Source organism: Coregonus clupeaformis, chromosome 35 (genome assembly GCF_020615455.1).
Source record: "Coregonus clupeaformis isolate EN_2021a chromosome 35, ASM2061545v1, whole genome shotgun sequence".
NCBI lineage: Eukaryota > Metazoa > Chordata > Actinopteri > Salmoniformes > Salmonidae > Coregonus > Coregonus clupeaformis.
In genome coordinates this window covers 42,113,102-42,129,830 of record NC_059226.1, presented here as the reverse complement: position 1 = coordinate 42,129,830, position 16,729 = coordinate 42,113,102, and the positions used below count along the sequence as shown (strand labels likewise).

Here is a 16,729-nt window from a genome sequence, read left to right as displayed (position 1 = left end):
ACGGTCAATCACCCTCGGTCTGGGGCTCCATGCAAGATCTCACCTCGTGGGGCATCAATGATCATGAGGAAGGTGAGGGATCAGCCCAGAACTACACGGGAGGATCTTGTCAATGATCTCGAGGCAGCTGGCACCATAGTCACCAAGAAAACAATTGGTAACACACTACGCCGTGAAGGACTGAAATCCTGCAGCGCCCGCAAGGTCCCCCTGCTCAAGAGAGCACATACAGTGGGGAGAAGAAGTATTTGATACACTGCCGATTTTGCAGGTTTTCCTACTTACAAAGCATGTAGAGGTCTGTAATTTTCAAAAAAAAATCAAAAAATCCAGAAAATCACATTGTATGATTTTTAAGTAATTCATTTGCATGCCCGTCTGAAGTTTGCCAATGAACAGCTGAATTATTCAGAGGAGAACTGGGTGAAAGTGTTGTGGTCAGATGAGACCAAAATGGAGTTCTTTGGCATCAACTCAACTCGCCGTGTTTGGAGGAGGAGGAATGCTGCCTATGACCCCAAGAACACCATCCCCACCGTCAAACATGGAGGTGGAAACATTATGCTTTGGGGGCGTTTTTCTGCTAAGGACACAGGACAACTTCACCGCATCAAAGGGACGACGGACGGGGCCATGTACCGTCAAATCTTGGGTGAGAACCTCCTTCCCTCAGCCAGGGCATTGAAAATGGGTCGTGGATGGGTATTCCAGCATGACAATGACCCAAAACACACGGCCAAGGCAACAAAGGAGTGGCTCAAGAAGAAGCACATTAAGGTCCTGGAGTAGCCCGTCTCCAGACCTTAATCCCATAGAAAATCTGTGGAGGGAGCTGAAGGTTCGAGTTGCCAAACGTCAGCCTCGAAACCTTAATGACTTGGAGAAGATCTGCAAAGAGGAGTGGGACAATATCCCTCCTGAGATGTGTGCAAACCTGGTGGCCAACTACAAGAAACGTCTGACCTCTGTGATTGCCAACAAGGGTTTTGCCACCAAGTACTAAGTCATGTTTTGCAGAGGGGTCAAATACTTATTTCCCTCATTAAAATGCAAATCAATTTCAATTTTTTTTGACATTTTTTGATTTTTTTGTTGTTATTCTGTCTCTCGCTGTTCAAATAAACCTACCATTAAAATTATAGACTGATCATGTCTTTGTCAGTGGGCAAACGTACAAAATCAGCAGGGGATCAAATACTTTTATCCCTCACTGTATGTTGGCTCAATCGGAAATTACCTTTACATTTCTATCGTGCAATCTGTAACGCTTCAGATTGGATAGAGACCTTAAATGTTGTATAGACCTTTATCTTTTTTTCCGTAAAAGCACATGGATGTGTGTTAAACGGGAAGAGCAAAAACCTGGGATTTTGCCACATATGGGAAAAACATACCTTTTGAATTTTGTCTAAAGTTAGTAGCTAGTATCCTAGTCATGAATGCATCATGCAAAATTGTCACTCTACACTTGAGACAGACCAAGAGGAACAAAAGTAAACCTTCAATTTTCAGGTTTAAAATATCCCTGTGGTTGGTGGATATAAAGTTTAAGATCTTTGATAGGCTGATGCGGAATTTGTTACAGGAAATAATCACTGCTAGCTGGGTCAGGTTATCATAGGGAAAAGTGTGGCAGGTTATCTGATGGGAAAAGCTAATATGCAACGTTTGATCACGTGCAACTACGTCAACGATATTAATTGGCTGCGAGACGGAGAAAAAGTTTAAACTTATTCTAATGTTCACAAGTATGGGCCCACAGTAAAGAAGAAAATAAAACTTGACCCCAATGAATGAAGTAAACAATTACTTTTTATTGATAAGGTTCTCAGAAGAGTCTCTTTTCAGTGTATAAGAAACATTGTTATTCCTTCCTTGTTATTATTATTATTATTAATCAATAATACTGATTTGGTACATTATGACATCCAGTACTGAACGAGCCTCTTCACAGTGACATGAATCAATCCGCTTCTACGCTTTTTGGGATCTAGAACAGCAATATCTCTGCATCAAAACAAAAACAATAACAGTGGAAAACAACAAACTGGGGATTGATATTGTAGATATTGGGATAATAGATAGGATTAGAGTCACACAACTCTAGAGTAGGTAATACCAGCTAAAGGTTAGCGCGTTACAAGCCACTTCCTCAATAGAAATGTAAAACTTGATATTCTGAACAATATTCTACTGTGCTGCTGCTGCATAGTCTATACACTGTACATTCAGATATATTTCCAAAAAAACAGGTTTCACAGTTTTAAAGACTTTATTTAAAGTATAAACCGTTTTTTTTTAAACACTTTATTACATAAACTATTATTTTGGAGTGTGACTATTATTTGCTCTGGGAGCACATTTTTAAATTAATACAAAAAACCCATATTGAACATTTCTTACATATTTTACAAAATAAAATAAACGTAAAGTCCTCTTCGATAAAACTAGTGACTCCCTTCATGATTGTCATTTAGTACTACTGTAAAAATAATAAAATAAAATAAATTGCTTTTGATAATACTACTTCTGTACAGTGAGGGAAAATAGTATTTGATCCCCTGCTGATTTTGTACGTTTGCCCACTGACAAAGACATGATCAGTCTATAATTTTAAAGGTAGGTTTCTTTGAACAGTGAGAGACAGAATAACAACAACAACAAAATCCAGAAAAACGCATGTCAGAAATGTTATAAATTGATTTGCATTTTAATGAGGGAAATAAGTATTTGACCCCTCTGCAAAACATGACATAGTACTTGGTGGCAAAACCCTTGTTGGCAATCACAGAGGTCAGACGTTTCTTGTAGTTGGCCACCAGGTTTGCACACATCTCAGGAGGGATTTTGTCCCACTCCTCTTTGCAGATCTTCTCTAAGTCATTAAGGTTTCGAGGCTGACGTTTGGCAACTCGAACCTTCAGCTCCCTCCACAGATTTTCTATGGTATTAAGGTCTGGAGACTGGCTAGGCCACTCCAGGACCTTAATGTGCTTCTTCTTGAGCCACTCCTTTGTTGCCTTGGCCGTGTGTTTTGGGTCATTGTCATGCTGGAATACCCATCCACGACCCATTTTCAATGCCCTGGCTGAGGGAAGGAGGTTCTCACCCAAGATTTGACGGTACATGGCCCCGTCCATCGTCCCTTTGATGCGGTGAAGTTGTCCTGTCTCCTTAGCAGAAAAACACCCCCAAAGCATAATGTTTCCACCTCCATGTTTGACGGTGGGGATGGTGTTCTTGGGGTCATAGGCAGCAATCCTCCTCCTCCAAACACGGCGAGTTGAGTTGATGCCAAAGAACTCCATTTTGGTCTCATCTGACCACAACACTTTCACCCAGTTCTCCTCTGAATCATTCAGATGTTCATTGGCAAACTTCAGATGGGCATGTATATGTGCTTTCTTGAGCAGGGGGACCTTACGGGCGCTGCAGGATTTCAGTCCTTCACAGCGTAGTGTGTTACCAATTGTTTTCTTGGTGACTATGGTCCCAGCTGCCTTGAGATCATTGACAAGATCCTCCCGTGTAGTTCTGGGCTGATTCCTCACCATTCTCATGATCATTGCAACTCCACGAGGTGAGATCTTGCATGGAGCCCCAGGCCGAGGGAGATTGACAGTTCTTTTGTGTTTCTTCCATTTGCGAATAATCGCACCAACTGTTGTCACCTTCTCACCAAGCTGCTTGGCGATGGTCTTGTAGCCCATTCCAGCCTTGTGTAGGTCTACAATCTTGTCCCTGACATCCTTGGAGAGCTCTTTGGTCTTGGCCATGGTGGTGAGTTTGGAATCTGATTGATTGATTGCTTCTGTGGACAGGTGTCTTTTATACAGGTAACAAGCTGAGATTAGGAGCACACCCTTTAAGAGTGTGCTCCTAATCTCAGCTCGTTACCTGTATAAAAGACACCTGGGAGCCAGAAATCTTTCTGATTGAGAGGGGGTCAAATACTTATTTCCCTCATTAAAATGCAAATCAATTTATAAAATTTTTGACATGCGTTTTTCTGGATTTTTTTGTTGTTATTCTGTCTCTCACTGTTCAAATAAACCTACCATAAAAATTATAGGCTGATAATTTCTTTGTCAGTGGGCAAACGTACAAAATCAGCAGGGGATCAAATACTTTTTTCCCTCACTGTATGTATTCTGGACTTAGTGTACGGTAGGTGTTTTTAGATTGTTTCTGTACAGAAGTGCCTTGGTGAAAGTTTCACGATTCTACTGCGACTGAAACATACAAAACTACGGCTTCTACCGCTACCATACGTAACACCCTGAACGGTAGTATAGTAGTCTAAACTGTAGTGTAGTAGTCTGAACTGAAGTGTAGTAGTCTGAACTGAAGTGTAGTAGTCTGAACTGAAGTGTAGTAGTCTGAACTGAAGTGTAGTAGTCTGAACTGAAGTGTAGTAGTCTGACACATATGGAGCTAGTACAGTAGTATGATATTCTCCCCATTTTCAAAATAAAACCTTGTGATATTATTTGTGATAGCCGAAAACACCAAAAAAAAATCCTCCAACTTTGTGTCTCAATTATAAATATTATTTCTTTACTTTGAAGTCTTTATGAGTTAAATGATCTCAGTGGTGTGAGTGTTGGTTGCTAGGATATGTTGCTGCAATAGCTGAGACCAGTTTTGTGGTGGAGAATGGGAGGCCTGAGACTGATGACTCGTAGTTTTACTCCGTTTTACGTGGCTACGCTGCAGTGCTTGTTGCTGTTGGTGATCTTCTCTTCTGATCAGTGTTGTGATTGGCTGGGCCCAGTGGTGGCTCTGCCTCCCTATTGGTCCCTTTGCTCTACAAGTTCATTTCAGAGGCAGGCCCTTACCAGAGCACCCAGCACAACACAGCGCCACCATCAGTTCAGAGTCTGTCATTACGCCCTCAAAGTGACCCCAAAGATATGGGTGAAAATATCGATTTATTTTTTAAAAAATGGGAACCTTAGTTATTAAGCAACAGTTTGTTTTTCAAGGTTCATGAGTGCGTTTCTCCACAGTCTGTTTTCAACAATAACAAAAAATAAAATAAACTTCTGCCTAAATGTTAGATGTTTTGCCCTTGGCAGTAAAAGTAACAAAAAATATGTTTTCTAGTATATTCTTCTTTTCAAAAGTCCCTGCAGCGTTCAGTGAGAAACCCCATTTGTTGGTTTATTTTCTGCGGGGTTGGAGAGGAAAGGGGGAGGAGGAGGGGGGTGGGGGGGAGCGAAGAGAGGAAGGAACTAGTAACTAGAGTGAGGGGATGAAAGGGAGGAGGAGGAGAAGAGGAGGAGGAGAGTCAGTGAGAGAGAGAAAGAGTCAGCCAGTCCTCCATCCCAGTCCAGGTGGGCTGTTACCTCTTGCCCATCTCGTTCTGTCTCAGGAACTGGATGTTGGTGCTGCTGTCAGCCAGTTCTGGGTACTGTTCCACGGGTAGAACATAATACCCATCGTACCCCTGTACCCTCCCCGAGGTCAGCAGCTGCTGCTTCTCCCCCTCTGTCCACAGCCGGCTCCCTTCCTTCCCATCCTTGGCCCTCTGCTGCTCCCTCAGCCAGGCCCCAGCCAGGGCCCTCTGCCGGGCTAGTTCCAGCACCCTCACCCTCTCCTCGTCCACCACGTCCAGCGCTAGCCCATACCGCACGCTGAGGGCTAACGACGGCACTGCAAACTCCACTGTGGTGCCGCGCCGCGACCTCCCGCTCACAGTCACATTGATCCCGCTCTCCAGCGCCTTGCGTCCGTTGGTGAGCCCCAGCGCCAGTAAATCACTATCGGCCGAACCGACTTTAACGAAGAAGTGACAGTCATGTCCGTCCTGTGTGTAGTGCGTTCCGTCCAGGTAGATAGCGCCATTGAGGACCAGGGACACTTTCCGGCTGTCCTCGGTTGCCATGGAGCTAACTGCCGCCACCACACGTCCTTCCTTCAGCGCTAGCATCACTCCCCGGCCGATGATGGGCGTTGATGTGCCGAACCAGTGTCCTGGCTTGTCGCTGCGGTCGCGGGGGTCCTTGTTAAGGAGCCGTCCCTCCAGGGCCATGAAGGCCTGGTTGTGGCGCTCCGCTGCCTGCTGCACCCCCGTTATCAGCTACAGGAGAGAGAGGGGTAGAAAAGGGGTTAAAGGTCACTGGTCAAGCAGAAGAATGCAGACAAGGATACAGTTATACTGTCTGGTTTACAGTTATTCTCATCTATTAATGTCCAGATTTCACTGTAATCATTGAAGGTTCATATTAGTGATCCCACAGTATCTTCAATGTCTCATCTGGCTCTGAGCGAAAGAGAGAGGACCGTTCTTCTGTAATAGCAGGCCACATTTGTATGTTTCAGATTCTGGTTAACATAGAATCAGTGCAATGGAGCTGTAGGCTGTCCCAGGCCTTCTCACCTGTCCGTTTTCACAGTCCCTATTGGCCTGCAGCTCGTAGGGAGGCTCTACGAAGTAGAGGGTGTGATGGGGGAACCCTGGTATGATGTTACTGAGCTGGAAACCAAACATCACCAGCCAACTCTTCACGTCTGGGGAGCAAAAACAACAGAGTAAAAAAAACGAGTTTTAATACAGCTCCCATACCACTAGCAAGTCTTAGAAATATTAGAAGATGTTGAGCATTTTGAAAATGTTATAATAATCTGTGTATTATTAGGGAACATATTTTAAGTGTAGTAAAATATTGCATAGATTTTTTTGGATGTTCTCAGAATCTAAATGAAAAAGAAAGAAAGAGAACTACACATTGACAATGATAAGGCAACGCCCCAACTCATCTCTCTCCTCCTTTACATGTAATAACAATAATGCATGGGTTTTATAAAGCGCTTTTCAAGGATCCAAAGACGCTCTACCTGTGACGTAGTTCTTGATGTCCAACACATCGCTGAGGGGGTTGTTGTTCTTGAACATGTACAGGTTGAAGGGTGCAGGGTCCTTGCCGATCTTGGGCCAACTGGCATAGTCTGGCGAGGTCCAGCGGCCTGCCAGGACGTCATAGTCCCTCTGGGTGAAGTGGACCAGCTTGGTCAGGGTGTCATAGAGACCACCATGGAACCCAACCACCAGCTGGAACTCTGGGTTGGAGTCCAGGTACACTTCCCCGTATGCTGTGTACTGGACCTGGACATCACAGCAAACACAGACGCTTGTTTCACTTCAAACACAGACGCTTGTTTCACTTCAAACACAGACGCTTGTTTCACTTCAAACACAGACGCTTGTTTCACTTCAATTCAGCACAACTTTATCCCCTCGGGGCAATTAGGAAAGGCAAAGTTGGGTTACTTGGTCAGTTTTTGTATTTTTAATTTGAACAATCAAATTGACCTCTCTGGACATCAAGTACTAACTTCTTATATTTTCTTATCTTAACATGCAGATAATGGGCCTTGAGATATTTAACAATCATGCAACAAAAAATAATGATCATTAATAGTATTATTATTATTACTGTCATCATGATTACCTGTTTGATCATCTGTCCGTTGCTGCTGAAGACAGCCAGTGGTGTTCCTGTGTTGTCTGAGGCGATGTAATACTCCTCTCCACTACTCACCTCCATAGCAAACAGATGGCCCTGAGGGGAAGCAGTACAGGCTTTACATCACCATAACTCACAGACTGTCATGTCACCATAACTCACAGACTGTCACATCACCATTACTCACAGACAGTCACGTCCCCATAACTCAGACATTCACGTCCCCATAGCTCAGACAGTCACGTCACCATAACTCACAGACAGTCACATCACCATAACTCCCAGACAGTCACGTCACCATAACTCACAGGCAGTCACGTCACCATAACTCACAGACAGTCACGTCACCATAACTCACAGACAGTCACGTCACCAGAAATCACAGACAGTCACGTCAACATTGTTCACAGACAGTCACGTCACCATAACTCACAGACAGTCACATCACCATAACTCACAGACAGTCACGTCACCATAACTCACAGGCAGTCACGTCACCATAACTCACAGACAGTCACGTCAACATAGTTCACAGACAGTCACATCACCATAACTCACAGACAGTCACATCACCATAACTCACAGACAGTCACGTCAACATAGTTCACAGACAGTAACATCACCATAACTCATAGACAGTCACGTCACCATAGCTCACAGTCACGTCACCATAACTCACAGACAGTCATGTCACCATAACGTAATGATAGCATCACAAAAACTTGGTTATATCACAACGAAAACAAAGTCATAACAAAATCACGATGAACAGTATTAATCATACAGTGCTATAAAAAAGTATTTGCCCCCTTTCTAATTTTCTCTACTTTTGCATATTTGTGATACTGAATGTTATCAGATCTTCAACCAAAACCTAATATTAGATAAAGGGAACATAAGTGAACAAATAACACAACAATTACATATTTATTTCATTTATTTCATAAACAAAGTCATGCAACACCCAATTCCCCTGTGTGAAAAAGTAATTGCCCCCTTACGCTCAATAACTGGTTGTGCCACCTTTAGCTGCAATGACTCCAACCAAATGCTTCCTGTAGTTGTTGATCAGTCTCTCACGTCGCTGTGGAGGAATTTTGGCCCACTCTTCCATGCAGAACTGCTTTAGCTCAGTGACGTGTGGGTTTTCAAGCATGAACTGCTCGTTTCAAGTCCTGCCACAGCATCTCAATTAGGATTAGGTCTGGACTTTGACTAGGCCATTCCAAAACTTCCAATTTGTTGCTTTTTAGCAATTTTCATTACATGGTTCCAGTAATGCCTGGCGAAAACCAAACTACATGAAAATTGCTAAAAAGCAACAAATTGGAAGTATTGGAATGGCCTAGTCAAAGTCCAGACCTAATCCCAATTGAGATGTTGTGGCAGGACTTGAAACGAGCAGTTCATGCTTGAAAATCCACACGTCACTGAGTTAAAGCAGTTCTGCATGGAAGAGTGGGCCAAAATTCCTACACAGCAACGTGAGAGACTGATCAACAACTACAGGAAGCATTTGGTTGGAGTCATTGCAGCTAAAGGTGGCACAACCAGTTATTGAGCGTAAGGGGGCAGTTACTTTTTCACACAGGGGAATTGGGTGTTGCATAACTTTATTTATGAAATAAATGAAATAAATATGTAATTGTTGTGTTATTTGTTCACTTATGTTCCCTTTATCTAATATTAGGTTTTGGTTGAAGATCTGATAACATTCAGTATCACAAATATGCAAAAGTAGAGAAAATTAGAAAGGGGGCAAATACTTTTTCATAGCACTGTATATAGCCTGTTGATGAACACACGTTTCCCTAACAATCTGGTAGCCTACCTGCAAGTCATAGTACAGTGAAGCGATATCTGAGCTGGAGTGATTGAATATATGTGTGACTCTAGCCGGGTGGTTCAGATCAGCGTAGAAGAACTGGAGGTGTTGTCCCAGACTGGTCCTAGTGGACACTCTCCTGCCCAGTCCGTCATAGCGGTACTGGACGCTCCAGCCTCCCGGTAGCTTGTTATATGCTCTAAGGAGCTGGCCCTTGGAGTTGTAGTCGAAGACATCCGAGCCTCGCTGGCTCAGGAAGCCGTCCTCATCCAGACGGTACTGCACGTCGCCCAGACGCGTGATGCGGTCTCGGAGGTCGTAGCGGAGTGGCGTGAGGCGGGCGCTGTTCCCGGGGTTGAGGAGGTGCAGGTTGCCGTTCAGGTCGTAGCTATAGCGCCAGGTGGACCAGTCGTTCACCTGGAGGAGTAAACTCTTTAATACCACACCTGAAGTAAACTCTTTAATACCACACCTGAAGTAAACTCTTTAATACCACACCTGAAGTAAACTCTTTAATACCACACCTGAAGTAAACTCTTTAATACCACACCTGAAGTAAACTCTTTAATACCACACCTGAAGTAAACTCTTTAATACCACACCTGAAGTAAACTCTAATACCACACCTGAAGTAAACTCTTTAATACCACACCTGAAGTAAACTCTTTAATACCACACCTGAAGTAAACTCTTTAATACCACACCTGAAGTAAACTCTTTAATACCACACCTGAAGTAAACTATTTAATACCACACCTGAAGTAAACTCTTTAATACCACACCTGAAGTAAACTCTTTAATACCACACCTGAAGTAAACTATTTAATACCACACCTGAAGTAAACTCTTTAATACCACACCTGAAGTAAACTCTTTAATACCACACCTGAAGTAAACTCTTTAATACCACACCTGAAGTAAACTCTTTAATACCACACCTGAAGTAAACTATTTAATACCACACCTGAAGTAAACTCTTTAATACCACACCTGAAGTAAACTCTTTAATACCACACCTGAAGTAAACTCTTTAATACCACACCTGAAGTAAACTCTTTAATACCACACCTGAAGGAGTAAACTCTTTAATACCACACCTGAAGTAAGCTCTTTAATACCACACCTGAAGTAAACTCTAATACCACACCTGAAGTAAACTCTTTAATACCACACCTGAAGTCAACTCTAATACCACACCTGAAGTAAACTATTTAATACCACACCTGAAGTAAACTCTTTAATACCACACCTGAAGTAAACTATTTAATACCACACCTGAAGTAAACTCTTTAATACCACACCTGAAGTAAACTCTTTAATACCACACCTGAAGTAAACTCTAATACCACACCTGAAGTAAACTCTTTAATACCACTCCTGAAGTAAACTTTTAATACCACACCTGAAGTAAACTCTAATACCACACCTGAAGTAAACTCTTTAATACCACACCTGATGTAAACTCTTTAATACCACACCTGAAGTAAACTCTTTAATACCACACCTGAAGTAAACTCTTTAATACCACACCTGAAGTAAACTCTTTAATACCGTACCTGAAGTAAACTCTAATACCACACCTGAAGTAAACTCTTTAATACCACACCTGAAGTAAACTCTTTAATACCACACCTGAAGTAAACTCTTTAATACCACACCTGAAGTAAACTCTAATACCACACCTGAAGTAAACTCTTTAATACCACTCCTGAAGTAAACTCTTTAATACCACACCTGAAGTAAACTCTAATACCACACCTGAAGTAAACTCTTTAATACCACTCCTGAAGTAAACTCTTTAATACCACACCTGAAGTAAACTCTAATACCACACCTGAAGTAAACTCTTTAATACCACACCTGATGTAAACTCTTTAATACCACACCTGAAGTAAACTCTTTAATACCACACCTGAAGTAAACTCTTTAATACCACACCTGAAGTAAACTCTTTAATACCGTACCTGAAGTAAACTCTAATACCACACCTGAAGTAAACTCTTTAATACCACACCTGAAGTAAACTCTTTAATACCACACCTGAAGTAAACTCTTTAATACCACACCTGAAGTAAACTCTTTAATACCACACCTGAAGTAAACTCTTTAATACCACACCTGAAGTAAACTCTTTAATACCACACCTGAAGTAAACTCTTTAATACCACACCTGAAGTAAACTCTTTAATACCACACCTGAAGTAAACTCTTTAATACCACACCTGAAGTAAACTCTAATACCACACCTGAAGTAAACTCTTTAATACCACACCTGAAGTAAACTCTAATACCACACCTGAAGTAAACTATTTAATACCACACCTGAAGTAAACTCTTTAATACCACACCTGAAGTAAACTCTTTAATACCACACCTGAAGTAAACTCTTTAATACCACACCTGAAGTAAACTCTAATACCACACCTGAAGTAAACTCTTTAATACCACACGGTCCACACCTGAAGTAAACTCTTTAATACCACTCCTGAAGTAAACTCTTTAATACCACACCTGAAGTAAACTCTAATACCACACCTGAAGTAAACTCTTTAATACCACACCTGATGTAAACTCTTTAATACCACACCTGAAGTAAACTCTTTAATACCACACCTGAAGTAAACTCTTTAATACCACACCTGAAGTAAACTATTTAATACCACACCTGAAGTAAACTCTAATACCACACCTGAAGTAAACTCTTTAATACCACACCTGAAGTAAACTCTAATACCACACCTGAAGTAAACTCTTTAATACCACACCTGAAGTAAACTCTTTAATACCACACCTGAAGTAAACTCTTTAATACCACACCTGAAGTAAACTCTTTAATACCACACCTGAAGTAAACTCTTTAATACCACACCTGAAGTAAACTCTTTAATACCACACCTGAAGTAAACTCTAATACCACACCTGAAGTAAACTCTTTAATAGGTCAACTCTTTAATAACACAGGTGTGTAGCAGAATCAACGGCCTATGCTCCTTATAGGAGAATCAAAAACTGAAGTGTAAAGTGAAAAGGAATACCATACTGTGTGTATTTGCAAAGAACAACAACATTTAATAAAGTCCAAAGTTTCAGGAAGTGGTCTGAAGTAATCTTCTAGGATTGAGATTTGGTGCTCAACTACTGCAGGACTAGTATCACACTGGTAACGTAAGATCTCCTACCTTCACCCCGCTGAGCTGTCCGTCCCCGTCATACTCATAACGGTACTGTGTTGTGTTGGCGTACGGTCCAATCTTCAGCTCTCTCTTCACCACGCGTCCCATACTGTCGTACTGCACCGTCATCCAGTACATCAGGGACCTGAAGATCTCGTACTGCACCTCCTTGATGCGCCCGTGGGTGTCGAAGTGCTTGCTGAGGGTCATCACAGCTGTGGTTATGATCTGGTTGATGTCATAGTAGATCACACCAAACTTCCCAAAGTGCTCCACCTGTAGCCAAGACAACAGTCAAGAGTTAAGAGTTAAGTCAAATATTGTACAGCGGGTCTAGGTCCCACTTTAACTGCATAGTCCATTATAGATGATTTATGCTCAATCTATCAACTGTAACTGACATCCTGCAAGGGGTTGGGTTGTGGCTAGAGCTAGGGTTAGGGTTGAGCCTAGAGCTAGGGTTAGGGTTGAGGCTAGAGCTAGGGTTATGGTTGAGGCTAGAGCTAGGGTTAGGGTTGAGGCTAGAGATAGGGTTAGGGTTGAGCCTAGAGATAGGGTTGAGGCTAGAGCTGGAGGTAGGGTTGAGGCTAGAGATAGGGTTGAGGCTGGAGCTGGAGGTAGGGTTGAGGCTAGAGCTAGGGTTGAGGCTGGAGCTGGAGGTAGGGTTGAGGCTAGAGCTAGGGTTGAGGCTGGAGCTGGAGGTAGGTTTGAACCAGGATATGGAAATGAAGCTAGGTTTAGGGTTAGGAGTGAGGCTAGGGTTAGGGTTGAAGCTAGGGTTAGGGTTGTGGCTGGAGCTAGGGTTAGGGTTATTAGTGTAGTTATCTACCCACCTTTCCAGAGATCTCATCATAGCGGTAGAGGTCCACAGGCAGCGGAGTCTCACTGATGACTGGCTTCATACTAGCGATACGGAAGCTGTTGTCGTGGTACGTGTAGTCAAACCTAGCGTTCACCATCCCCTCCTCACTGAACCGGTAGATCTGCTTGTCGATCAGCGGACCCATCTTACGGTAACGTATCGTACAGGAGAACCCGCCACTCTGTAAGTTCACCATCTTCAACACCCCAGCCGTCTCGTCATAACCGAACGTCACCGCAGTGCTGTCGTAGAGTATTTCAGCTAGCTTGGCCAGCTTGCCGTACTTGTAGAGGACGTGTCGGCCGGTGCCGAGGTAGTGGGTGGCCTTGGGGCGGCCGTCTTCGCTGAAGTCATGGATGATGGAGGCGTTGCTCTCCGGAGGGTTGTAGGTGTTGCGGATGTAACCGATAGAGATGTGGGTGAACATGGTGTGACGGGCTACACTAGGCATGGTGACGGCCGTGACGCGCCCCGAGGTGTCAAACTCAAATATGTACTGTCTCTGGCTCTGCAGGAGAAGGACCATGGACTGGAGAGAAGGGGAGAGGGAACATAAGTCATCATCATCACCACTAGCATCATTTTATGCATTTTTCACTTCTCTCAACCAGCCTGTCATTGCTATCACTGCTGCCTGTACAGTAGGTAATGTCTCACAGGTGCTACGATGCCTTCACCTTATCTAGTTAGCTGTAGCTCCACACAGATGATAACAACAGTACCAGTAGCAGTACCAGTAGCAGTACCAGTAAAAGTAGTAGTACCAGTACCAATAGCAGTAACAGTACCAGTACCAGTAACAGTAACAGTACCAGTAGCAGTACCAGTAACAGTACCAGTAAAAGTAGTAGTACCAGTAACAGTAGCAGTACCAGTAAAAGTAGTATTACCAGTACCAGTACCAGTAACAGTACCAGTACCAGTAAAAGTAGTAGTACCAGTAACAGTAGCAGTAACAGTACCAGTACCAGTAACAATAGCAGTACCAGTAACAGTAACAGTAACAGTACCAGTACCAGTGCCAGTGCCAGTGCCAGTGCCAGTAACAGTACCAGTACCAGTAACAGTAGCAGTACCAGAAACAGTAACAGTACCAGTAACAGTAACAGTAACAGTAACAGTACCAGTAGCAGTAACAGTAACAGTAGCAGTACCAGTAACAGTAGCTGTACCAGAAACAGTACCAGTAACAGTAACAGTAACAGTAACAGTACCAGTAACAGTAGCAGTACCAGAAACAGTAGCAGTACCAGTAACAGTAACAGTAACAGTAGCAGTAGCAGTAGCAGTAACAGTAACAGTAACAGTAGCAGTAGCAGTACCAGTACCAGTAACAGTAGCAGTACCAGAAACAGTACCAGTAACAGTACCAGTACCAGTACCAGTACCAGTAACAGTAGCAGTAACAGTACCTGTAACAGTAACAGTAACAGTACCAGTAACAGTAACAATACCAGTAGCAGTAGTAGTACCAGTACCAGTAACAGTAACAGTAATAGTACCAGTAACAGTAGTAGTACCAGTAGCAGTACCAGTACCAGTAACAGTAACAGTAACAGTAGTAACAGTAACAGTACCAGTAACAGTAACAGTAACAGTAACAGTAACAGTAACAGTAACAGCATCAGTAACAGTACCAGTAACAGTAACAATACCAGTAGCAGTAGTAGTACCAGTACCAGTAACAGTAACAGTAATAGTACCAGTAACAGTAACAGTAACAGCATCAGTAACAGTACCAGTAACAGTAACAATACCAGTAGCAGTAGTATTACCTGTACCAGTAACATTAACAGTAATAGTACCAGTAACAGTAGTAGTACCAGTAGCAGTACCAGTAACAGTAACAGTAACAGTAACAGTAACAGTAGTAGTACCAGTAGCAGTACCAGTAACAGTAACAGTAACAGTAACAGTAGTAGTAACAGTACCAGTACCAGTAACAGTAACAGCATCAGTAACAGTACCAGTAACAGTAACAGTAACAATACCAGTAGCAGTAGTAGTACCAGTAACAGTAACAGTAGTAGTAACAGTACCAGTAACAGTAACAGTAATAGTACCAGTAACAGTAGTAGTACCAGTAGCAGTACCAGTACCAGTAACAGTAACAGTATTAGTACCAGTAACAGTAACAGTAACAGCATCAGTAACAGTACCAGTAACAGTAGCAGTAACAGTAACAGTAACAATACCAGTAGCAGTAGTAGTACCAGTACCAGTAACAGTAACAGTAATAGTACCAGTAACAGTAGTAGTACCAGTAGCAGTACCAGTACCAGTACCAGTAACAGTAACAGCATCAGTAACAGTACCAGTAACAGTAACAGTAACAATACCAGTAGCAGTAGTAGTACCAGTACCAGTAACAGTAACAGTAATAGTATCAGTAACAGTAGTAGTACCAGTACCAGTACCAGTACCAGTAGCAGTAGCAGCAACAGTAGTAGTAACAGTACCAGTACCAGTAACAGTAAAAGTATTAGTACCAGTAACAGTAACAGTAATAGTACCAGTAACAGTAGTAGTACCAGTACCAGTTCCAGTACCAGTAGTAGTAACAGTAACAGTAACAGTAGTAGTACCAGTAACAGTAGCAGTGACAGTACCAGTAACAGTAGCAGTACCAGTAACAGTAGTAGTACCAGTACCAGTAGTAGTAACAGTACCAGTACCAGTAACAGTAACAGCATCAGTAACAGTACCAGTAACAGTAACAATACCAGTATCAGTAGTAGTACCAGTACCAGTACCAGTAACAGTAGTAGTAACAGTACCAGTACCAGTAACAGTAAAAGTGACAGTACCAGTAGCAGTAGTAGTAACAGTAACAGTAACAGTAGTAGTACCAGTAACAGTAACAGTAGTAATACCAGTAACAGTAGCAGTAGCAGTACCAGTAACAGTAACAGTAGTAGTACCAGTAACAGTAGCAGTAACAGTACCAGTTACAGTAGCAGTACCAGTACTAGTAACAGTAGCTGTAACAGTACTAGTAGCAGTAGTAGTAACAGTAACAGTACCAGTAGCAGTAACAGTAGAAGTTACAGTACCAGTAGTAGTAACAGTACCAGTACCAGTAGCAGTAACAGTACCAGTAGCAGTAAGAGTAGAAGTTACAGTACCAGTAGCAGTAGTAGTAACAGTACCAGTAGCAGTAACAGTAACAGTACCAGTAACAGTAACAGTAACAGTAACAGTAACAGTAACAGTAACAGTACCAGTACCAGTAACAGTAACAGTAACAGTAACAGTAGTAGTAACAGTACCAGTACCAGTAACAGTAAAAGTGACAGTACCAGTAGCAGTAGTAGTAACAGTAACAGTAACAGTAGTAGTACCAGTAACAGTAACAGTAGTAATACCAGTACCAGTACCAGTACCAGTACCAGTACCAGTA

General features: G+C 42.6%; 1 protein-coding gene across 1 annotated transcript in view; it reads right to left on the bottom strand.

Moving 5' to 3' along the window:
- Positions 1-4,085: 4,085 nt before the first annotated feature.
- LOC121538006 (teneurin-2-like) overlaps positions 4,086-16,729 on the bottom strand; it is a 29,531-nt gene continuing 16,887 nt past the window's right edge. Inside the window, exons 13-19 of the mRNA XM_045211124.1 lie at positions 13,301-13,858; positions 12,474-12,743; positions 9,301-9,711; positions 7,455-7,565; positions 6,841-7,108; positions 6,383-6,513; positions 4,086-6,082 (exon numbers count right to left, since the gene is read on the bottom strand). Of these exons, the coding sequence (XP_045067059.1) occupies positions 5,345-6,082; positions 6,383-6,513; positions 6,841-7,108; positions 7,455-7,565; positions 9,301-9,711; positions 12,474-12,743; positions 13,301-13,858 (2,487 nt within the window). The 3' untranslated portion in view covers positions 4,086-5,344. The remainder of the gene's footprint in view (positions 6,083-6,382; positions 6,514-6,840; positions 7,109-7,454; positions 7,566-9,300; positions 9,712-12,473; positions 12,744-13,300; positions 13,859-16,729) is intronic.